The 9,918-nt window shown below is 43.3% G+C and overlaps 2 protein-coding genes across 5 annotated transcripts in view; both read left to right on the top strand.

Annotated features, from left to right (window-relative positions):
- The first annotated feature begins 1,272 nt into the window (after positions 1-1,272).
- LOC142886853 (lipopolysaccharide-induced tumor necrosis factor-alpha factor homolog) lies at positions 1,273-5,928 on the top strand. The gene is made up of 5 exons (XM_076024089.1): positions 1,273-1,297; positions 3,701-3,912; positions 4,039-4,068; positions 5,110-5,254; positions 5,344-5,928. The coding sequence occupies exons 2-5, from the start codon at positions 3,711-3,713 to the stop codon at positions 5,447-5,449; spliced, it is 483 nt and encodes a 160-aa protein (XP_075880204.1). The 5' UTR covers positions 1,273-1,297; positions 3,701-3,710; the 3' UTR covers positions 5,450-5,928.
- The window catches only part of LOC142886845 (interferon-induced protein 44-like), a 9,301-nt gene continuing 5,239 nt past the window's right edge, over positions 5,857-9,918 (top strand). Inside the window, exons 1-7 of one of the 4 annotated variants that reach the window (XM_076024078.1) lie at positions 6,262-6,553; positions 6,830-7,061; positions 7,198-7,387; positions 7,720-7,869; positions 7,969-8,131; positions 8,223-8,323; positions 8,413-9,013. In XM_076024078.1, coding sequence (XP_075880193.1) covers positions 6,883-7,061; positions 7,198-7,387; positions 7,720-7,869; positions 7,969-8,131; positions 8,223-8,323; positions 8,413-8,574 — 945 coding nt within the window. In that variant the 5' untranslated portion in view covers positions 6,262-6,553; positions 6,830-6,882 and the 3' untranslated portion in view covers positions 8,575-9,013. Of the gene's footprint in view, positions 5,906-6,261; positions 6,554-6,829; positions 7,062-7,197; positions 7,388-7,719; positions 7,870-7,968; positions 8,132-8,222; positions 9,014-9,918 lie in introns of those variants that run through there. The other 3 variants (XM_076024080.1, XM_076024077.1, XM_076024079.1) reach the window with 3 other exon arrangements.

Below are 9,918 nucleotides of genomic sequence, written 5' to 3'. Positions count from 1 at the left end.
AACCACATTTGCATCTGCGAGTAAGCTGTTGTGACTTTGTGGTCGGAGATGTGCTGAATGCAAGGTGTGTTTGCTTCCTGTGCAATGTTGAGTTAAAACCCCCCTCAGTCTGAGACATTGAAGTGCGGCTTCTTTTGTGACCTGTGAGATTAGCAGTTTAACATGTTTTGTGTGTGTATGTGTGTATAATGCTACAAATATGGCTTACTGCGCCTTTTAACTCCTTTGAACATTAAAGCGACATTAAAGAACGTTTGCTGTCAAGAAGCCAAAATTGTCAGCATTGCACATGCGGTGAGTATGCTGCATTCAGTTTTGCGTCTGAAGTGGGAAAGGAGAGCGCCCGAATTTTGGCCAGGGATGCCGGTGCAGTGCGTGCAGTCCCGACAGTGAGGTAAAGGGTGGGCGGGATGATTCAAACACTCCTCAATGGTTTACATGGACGCTGAAATGCTCCTCATGTCCTCGCCCCCTTCAAGCTGCTAACCATGCACAGTTCTTGTTCCGTGACTCATACTGAGAACACGCAAGACCACCAGGCAACCACCACAAACAACCACCAATTGTTTTGTCTTGTGTGCTTGGAACATTCAGCACATAACTGCACACACTCATTTTTTCTGTGATGCGTTTGTGACAGTGGCGATCCTGTCACTATGCCTCCAATTGATCATGCGCCCTGGCTACTTGGTTAAGCGTGCATGGCTATTACCCGGGAGGGAGTCTGGGGTTCGAAGCCCGCCTCTGCGCCTTGCCACATGTTAATAATAAATCTTGTTGCAATACATCTGTTTGAATCTAAACAACCAGCACCGCTGACACTGTTCAGGCCTACTCACTCAGACAAATGGAAAAATGGGAGGGTCCCGATATGAGGGTTGCGTAACTCCACACGCACCCTGTGGAACTCAAGGAACCTCACTCATCCATTCTGTGTGGGTCAACAGTCAGGGTTTTTTTTTGTGTGTGTTTTTGTGTTTTCTAATTTGATTACGCTGTGCGCTGTCCTACCCTCACCCCTCTCTCTCTCTCTCTCTCTCTCTCTCTCTCTCTCTCTCTCTCCCCCTCTCTCTCTCTCTCTCTCTCTCACACACACACACACACACACACACACACACACACACACACACACACACACACTTCCTTTCTCTCTTCCTCCCTTTTTTTCTCTCTTGGCTGGTTTTCCTTCTTCTGACTCCACCCAGTCGCAGTCAGTTCCTGGAAAGTGGGCGGGGTGTTTCCCCCCCACCCCTCGCCGTCCCTCTCCGACTCGCTTCTGTGTGATGACAAGAAGCAGGTAGGTGAATCTCGAAATGTTCACCGTCCCTCCGTTTCAGAGCCGTCCGTCCGGTGTTTATCGAGCCGAGGCTATTGGCATGCGTGTGTGTGTGTGTGTGTGTGTGTGTGTGTGTACGCCTTTGTCAAGAGAGTTATGAAGCACGGAACGAAACCTGATCTTCAGCCGAACAATAAGGTGGCGCACGCGCCTGACGCCGTGGCAGTGACTAATCGGTCTGTTATCGATCGCGGGTGGATTTGTGAGGAGACAATGAGACGCTTGTTGGTGGTGACTGGACACTCTGTGTGCCAGGCTGGGCGCTCCAGCATTACATATGTCCCCCCCCTCCCCCCCTTTTTTTCTTCTTCTTCTTTCCGTTTGTTGATTAGCAGAGCAAAGTACAGTGGCCAGAGTTGCACTGACACGACAAGGTGTGTCGTTCAGTGGCTTTCACTAATGTGTCTCGATATCAGCATACCAAACTTTTCAAGCCTGACGCTGTTTAAAAGAAAAAAACAAACAAACAAACAAAAAACCTAAACAAACTCAAGTTGTTGTTTATTTCGACTCTAACAAGTTTAAAAGCGCCCAAAGAGTGGAGTGCTTGAAATTAGCATTTGCATCCCTAAATCGGAGCTGCTCACAGGGCTTCTCTGAGAACTCGAAAATGAGCCGAGCATAAGTAACATTAAGTCGCTTGAAGTAATTTCAGAGTCTGTACATGTTTCAGTTTTGCAGAAATTATTTTCATGAGAATGATTATTTCTGTTTAAAAGAGCTGCCACATACTGTTGCCTGAATCATCACAGAAACATGCAACTCAGTGTAGTATGTGTCTGAATGTACTTGCAGCAGACAAACTCCAGAGATGTTTATCCGCCTGTCATAGCAACTGTCTGCCAGCTTTTACTGTCTTTTATTGTTTCAGTGTCTCTGTGTCCTACTTTATTTATGGCGTTATGGTTTTACTGGGATTCTGTTTTCCGTGAAACAGGTCCGTTTTATTCCATTTGTTGTTGTTTTTTACTATGATGTTTTATATGCATCTTCTTGTTCTGTACTGTACAGCACTTTGTAACGTCGTTTTGAAAAGTGCTATACCGATAAAGCTTAAGTGTTTCCGTGTTGTTGTGTTTTCACAACAATTTAAACGGACTAATGAGTCAAAACTAATTCAAGGATTAAGCAAGCGCGGCTAATTGTCAACGCTGCCAACACGTGCAGTGTCTAATGGTGATTGAATGAAACCTCTTAAGGTTAACTGATAACTTTTCCTGCTTGTCGTGTTACTGTGATTTCGCCTTCACGTGGTGTGAGGGAAAAGCATCACGATCAACATCAGCGGTCGATGCAGTTTTCACTTCCACTTGGCAGCAATTCATGAGTTCTGTCAGTAAGCTGGCGTTTACAGCGACGGCTAATGCTTCTGTTTCTATTTTATTCACTCAAGTATGGACCTCCACAGGCTTTCCATAGTATGCCTGTGTTCCCCGCGCACTGCGGCTTGCGACACTTCAAGCGCTCCTTTGACATAAGAAAACAAACAGAAAACAACGAAACAAAAATGTAAACCGCCCAATGTTGACTAAAGTTCCACCATTGCGTCTTTGTCGTTGATTGCTTCAGCGGCTGCTCGGCCTGTAGCCACTTCCCTTATTTTTGTTTGTTTTGGTCTTCTTCACTGGTTTTGGAACACAACCGGTTGAAGTTGCTCACTTGCGTTGTGACATCTGGGAGGAAGCTGATCGGTGTTGGTGTGCTTAAGGCCAGCTGAAAACACTCTCCTTTGTCGCAGGACGTTTTGTGCAGTGCATTGAAGGTTTTGAGCGTCCTATAGAGGGCTGTTTACACACGATGGTAATGGACAGTGGCTTTCACATACTTGTCTTTTCACTGCTCTATTTGGTTTATCTTGTAAGAACACACTGCATGAAGTGTTTTTTTTCCCTTTCCAACCTGGAATGTTAAGAGTTTAATGTGAACAGATTTATTCATTTGGCCCCTCTCTCCCTACTCAACCCAAAATGCCTACCCCAACGCATCTGTCTAATGTCAGCAGGACTGTGGGAAGTTTCTCGTTTCGAAGCCGTTGGCTGACGCTCAAACTTTTACTTTAAAGAAGACAATTTGCAGTTCAGTTATTTTTGGGGGGAGGGAAGGTCGATGGACACTTTTTTCAGGCAAAAAAAGGAATCTCTCGTGTCGACATCCTAGCAGTACACTCGTGCTGCAACCACCCCACACCCCGCCACTGTTGCTGTAATCAGATTTGCAGTCTCGGGACGCGCTGTGCGTCACATGCTGTGAAAGAAAATCATAGCGGGACCTTTTGCGTGACAGCGGATCGCCTCTTCTGGACACGTGAGACGTGTGTGTCAACATTCTCGCTCACAGCTCCCGCCCCTTGATTGTCCTTTGCAGTTTTTGAAGAATGCAAAAGGGAAATGTGCCCCTGGACTCGGCGCCGCCCTACCCGGGCCCACCTATGAACTATGCGGGGCCGCCGCCGCAGCCGCAGCCAGGCATGTACCCCCCTCAGGCGCAGCCAGGCATGTACCCCCCTCAGGCGCAGCCAGGGATGTACCCCCCTCAGCCTGGGCCCTACCCGCCGCCTCCCGTTTACCAAGGAGCAGGTGAGTTTCCGCCTTGCAAAAGAAGACATTCTCGACCATACAGACAATATTGAAAGGACCCATATATTCTACAATTTCTTTACCATTGACCGACCGGATGAGTCGTTTCTGTGTTTTATTTAACAGTAGCTGTCCAGGCTGTTCCTGTCAGCACAGGTGAGGCTGTGCCCTTTGTTGTGTGTGTGTGTGTGTGTGTGTGTGTGTGTGGGTGCGACTGCTACGCACCCTGCAAACAGAAGCGAAACAAGAGAATCAGTTGGTTCCTCTCCCCTTCAGAGGTATTAACATTCTGTACTCAAGTAAAAGTATGCATACTTGTGTGAAAAAAACACTGGTAAAAGTCTAGGTACTGATTTAACTTTTTTTTTTGCTCAGTTAAAGTAAGAAAGTACAGGTTTTCAAATGTACTTCAATAAGAAGTAAACAATTATTATTTTGCCATTTAAAAAAAACACAAATAGATAACTTTGAAACATAAATGTGACAGAATAATTTAGACTGAATAGACAAGAGTTCTTGTTGAGAATCTGGGTCATTTTTAACTGGGTCCTTTATTGTTACTCTCAGTACTATAGTTTTGTTTTTTCATTTTCAGCTGCAGCACAACCAAACTGTAATCAGTGATAGTTATGACCAGTGAGCCATTAATGGATGTCCAAACTTTCAATAACAATAACCAATGTAATTTTCTACATTCATGTTTTTCTCTGTGCTGAAAAGGTACTGAACAGTGACACCAAGCCGAATTACTCTCTAAAAATAACCTCCCTCTAAAATATGATCCACTTTTATCTTGAACGACATAACAGCATAGTTCAAATACCTCAAAGTCAAGCAACAATGAATGAACACATTGGGAACCTGCCAGTGCTCGGTTTTAGTATCATGCGCATCCATATTTAGATCCGCCTGCAAACAGCTGCGTGTCAAAGCAGAAGATGGCCTCATCTTTTACAATTAAGTACGGGCGCCCTCTGCTGGTCATTCACAGTCAGAGCCAAGTAGAAGCACAAAGGAGGAACGGAACATCTCGGATTGCTTGTTTATGACACTTCCTGAGATGAGGATTAAAAAGCATTTGGGAATCTGATGCAGTTAACGTTTGAATGAAATATTTTTAAATAACTTTTTAAATAGTTGCATGTACAAAGTGTGCTGACAGACCTGTGGTAACACATGTACGCTTCTCCTCCGCAGTGACTCACGTCGTCGTTTCACATGTTCTGGGTGAAAGGCCGGGACAGACGTCGTGTCCACACTGCCGTCAGACTGTGATAACGAGGATAGATTACAGTGCAGGCCTGCTGACCTGGTTAATCTGCGGCGCAATGGCCATGTTTGGGTAACAGCCGCCCGCATTTTCTTGTTTGACACACGTGCGCAATTAAGAAGGGTCGGAGATCTCATCATTGTCTGCACCCCCACCCCCAGGTTCTTCCTGTGCTGTTGCATCCCGTTCTGCATCGACGCCTGCAAAGATGTGGAGCACCGCTGCCCCAACTGCCACAATCTCATCTACATCTACAAGCGGATGTAAAAACCGTTCTCCTTCCCCTCGACCCACCCTCGCTAACTTTTTGATATCAAATACAGATAATTCGCCTCTTGTTTTTTTGTGACCTCCAGCACCCTGTTAAAAAAATAAAATAAATCCACATGCAAGTAGTACCATTAAAAATACACATAAAACAAGAAATGTAGCAAGTCTTTCTTTTCAGAAAGTGTTTGTCAGGGTTCTCAGTTGGTCTTTGGTCTGAGGAGTTCCCTGTTGTCCACTTAAGTCTTTATGGGAGTTCCCTGTTGTCCACTTCAGTCTTTTCAGTAGTGTTCGGTTCCCCACCTTTATCACAGAATTTTCCTCAGGCTACTTAAGGACTCAAACACTTTGTGTCGTTGTCAGAACTTTGCTTCCCATGTACGGATTTGCCACTTTCTTGTGACTCTTATCTACAGTATCTTCTGGTCACTACTGTCGTTGTTGCCTTGCCTCTTTGTAAGTAAACTCTTTTAATTACCTTTTGAGCCTCCTGTGTCCGCTTCTGGGTCGCAACTCGGGTCCCCACGTAACAGTGTTTCTTCAGTGCTTGATTCCAAGATGTGTTGTAGATTTGTTCTTGGCAAAGAAAACTAGTCAATTTTTCTGCTTTTTGTCACACACTGATAAGTTACCCACAAAATGGCTTAATTTTATCAAATGTCTGAAATTGCTTTACTACCTTTGAGTTGTGGCTTCTCACTTCAGAGTTGTTTGTGTTGTCATAAGTAAAAATTGAAATTGAGAACCAAAGTACGAGAAGTAAGTACGAGAAGTGGCCAAACACTATGACTCATAACTTGAATTCAGCTTTGGACTTGATCTGCTTTCTGTCCAATGGAGTGTAACGCAGTGATGCATGATCATTTTAAGATCAACAATTCAATCAGGAAGCCCTGTGAAAGCATAAGCTCGCAACCTGTCAGACGTGTTGCGGCATCCTCGCCTTCAGTCGGCTTGAATATGCTCCAGCAGCTGAGTGCAGGGGAATCGGTGGATGGACTTCAACCACTGCACTGGGGTTATAGAGATAAGCGCTGCATAATTGGCATAAGACTGAAACTTACGGAGACAAGACAGCTTGGACGGCTCATTTTGCACTAGAAGGTTAAAGGTAAGTTGCTTCTATCTGCCTGTTTTTTTTTAGTTTTTTTTTTTAAAGTTATGTTACCATATATAGGTTTTCATCACATAGGGTTTCTTTCGTCGTCTCCTGGTTCCCGAAAAATAATCCAGCGTTGGTCAAGTTGCAAATTTAAGTATACATATGTATGTGTATATGTAAATATATATCAACCCTTCTATGTTCTGCAATAATATAGATTGAAATGTAACGCCTGTAGTGCAGTATGGGAAATGATCAGATTACTTTGTCAGCCACAGGAGATTTGTGGGGGGGGAAAAAAGACGCTCGGTTTCACTTTCCTGATCCAGCAATGGGCTCAAAGTCTTCAAGTAAGTTGGCAACAGGACAAATAAAAACAAACAAACATGCAGAGATACTAATAGAAACCTGGATGAAGGAAAACAAACAAAATTTACATTTTTTTAACTCAAGTCAATGTATTTTCTGCCAATCAGCACTTTCTGGTGAACCATGGAGGGTGATGCCAACGTAAGTCTTGTCAATTTCTAAACACAAATAGTCACTCAGTAGGTGTCTTGTTTTTTTGTCCCCACTCTCGCTCTATGTTTTGTTATTTATTTATTACAAAATTTGTTTGTTTCTGTTCTTAATATACAACAAACAGGATTGAGGAAACGCAAGACTTTGTAGGAACCCGTGATTTCGAGGACGTGAAACATCTCAGAATTCTGCTGCATGGACACGCTGGTGTCGGAAAAACCAGTTTCATCAACTCTGTCAGCACTGCTTTACAAGGGAAAATATCAACCTTGGCGTTGACAGATGCAGCGACTGCAGGGAGCTTCACCAAACAAGTATGAATCACTCCCACTCCAACTGTATAACTGAATAACTTTTTTTGGAACAGTTGTGGGATAAGACATGGAGCTTTTCAAGTGGATTTCACACTTTCTTTAAAATGTGTCAGCCGGTTCTTTGAAAACTATTAAAGTGCACTTAACATATTAGTATATGTGTGCCTATATGTTTGTACCGGTACGTTACGTTTATGCCACCTTGGTAATTTGACTTATACGGACAACAAGAGAAAGTTTTGTGTTGTGCTTCTCATTCCCATTGGGTTTTTGTTTTCAACACAATTCCAACTCGACACTCACTTTAATTTCATCTACCTTCCTTTTTACAGTACAAGTCTTTTAAAATCCCCTGCGCCCCAGGCAGCAGTTATTCTTTGTCCTTCACTGACGTAATGGGCTTTGAGAAAAACAAAGGGAATGGAGTCAATGTGGGAGATTTGATTCTGGCCCTGAAAGGACACGTTCAAGAAGGTTACACGGTATGCTCTTTTAAATTCTCACAATGTTTTGTGTGGTTTGTGTAATTTTTATTTATTTTTTTTAAGTCTGCAAAACTTTTTCTTTTTTTTTTTTGCTAGTTTTCTCCCACACACCCTCTGACCGAGGAGCACCCAATGTACAACAAGTCTCCCACTAAGGCAGACAAAATTCACATCCTGGTCTCTGTCTTCCCTGCTAACACTGCGGGTACATTTATTGACGAGAAGCTGAGGGCCGTCCGACTGGAAGCCAGTAAATTGGGTAAAACTGAGTGTGAACTAATAGTCACCTAAGGTTTTAATTGGTGCTATTGTCAGTTGTTCAAACAAAGTACATTTTTCTGCACTCGCAGGAATTCCCCAGGTGGCCATTCTCACCAAAGTTGATCAAGCTTGTCCTGAAGTTAAGAAGAATATCAAGAATATATATTGCAGCAATCATTTGAAAAATATGGTGAATGTTTGAATTGAAAGCACAATTACTGTTGTTGTTTTTTTTCTATTGACTGTTCTGTTCAAGCGGAATTCTTCTCTGAAATTCAGGTGGATCGTCTCAATCTCGAGCTGGGCCTCCAACGGAACTGCATCTTCCTTGTAAAAAACTACGAGTCAGAGATCAATATTGCTCCTGAGGTTGATGGGCCAATACTTTGTGCCCTGAGACAGATCGTCAGCTATGGAGAAGACTTTCTCAACAACATGTAGAGCTGCGTTCTGCAACGCAGGGCCCGGTGGGACTGTGACGTGTTGGGAAACATGCGCACTAGACTCGATTAACCAGACTTGCTTGATATGAATATCATATTCTTCGTATTTGTTCCACTGTGTCATAATCTTGTGCTGTCTGGCCGACGGCACCCACCTGCACTAACTGTTGAGACTGAAAAAAAGATAATCCACAGGCAGTGTTGTAGCACGTTATCAAATTGTACCACAGGGTGGCGCCTCTTTATAATCTGCAATGTACCTATGCTTTATGTTCATGCTGTTCACTTTCGGCTTTACTTGCAGAATGGATCAACCGTGACGAAAAGTGTAGGCATATTTGCTCCTCATGTCTGTTGCAGCAATAGCGCCGTGGTGAACGGGCGTAATCAGGTCATCTGTCCCAATCAGATTAATAAACTTCTAAATGGAAGTCCTACCCATCCGTCTATTTGCCTGACTGACGCTACCTGGCTAACCAGCGTTTTTCCACGACCAGGTGCCGTCGAGCCGACTCTTGGACCATCGTCACAAAGTAAATTCACCAAGTGGCCCTTGCTTTGGCCGCCTGTGAGCAAAACGTCAGCCAGCAGTAAAATCCTGCAATGGTGCACGTTACATCATCTTCAGTTTGGACTTGTCCGGTGGAGGCAACACTGGACCCCGCTGATCTGAGGACGTTTCCATGAAATCACGTGGTTGTCCAGAACTAAAGTGAAAGGAAAAAGGATATAGCGGTCAGTAGTGATGGTAGTAGTGAGCTCTTTTGGCTCGGCTCACTAAAACGAGCCGTCTCTTACGGCACCCAAACGGCTCTTCAAATTTTTTTTTTTTGCGTAATATGAATTACTAATGTAAAAAAAGAAAAAGAAACATGGACTATATCAAATGTTTATAATATAAACACACCTTTATTTATACACTCTACAGAGTGATAAAAACTAAGAAAGTGCAAAACATGTTTATTTACAAGTGAACTTAAATAACTTAACAATTTTAAACTTTTAGTTTTTTACTACTAAACACATTTAAAGTCAAACAACATACGCTTACAGAAACTCACACAAGAAAATATAAATTAAAATGTGTAAAACAAAACAAAACAAAAAAAATCAGCATTCAGATAACAGTTTTGTCCTTAAGTGAAGATTGACATTGAGAAAAACCAAGTGCCTCAGCTTTGAGGGGCCGATCCTGTTTCTTCTCTCTGTAATTATCTGCTCTGTTTTGGAGAAGATTCTCTCTGAGGGGACTGATGTTGCTACAATGCACAGTCTCCATGCCATCACATGTGTAAGGCGTGGGTAAATTGAAGCCTGAGTTTCGTCAATGTATTTACAATGT

This window comes from Nelusetta ayraudi, unplaced genomic scaffold, assembly GCF_046127955.1.
Source record: "Nelusetta ayraudi isolate G7.1 ecotype Tasmania unplaced genomic scaffold, CSIRO-AGI_Nayr_v1 ptg000016l, whole genome shotgun sequence".
Lineage (NCBI taxonomy): Eukaryota > Metazoa > Chordata > Actinopteri > Tetraodontiformes > Monacanthidae > Nelusetta > Nelusetta ayraudi.
Note: the sequence above shows the minus strand (reverse complement) of the source record. Positions and strands in the feature narration are given on the sequence as shown.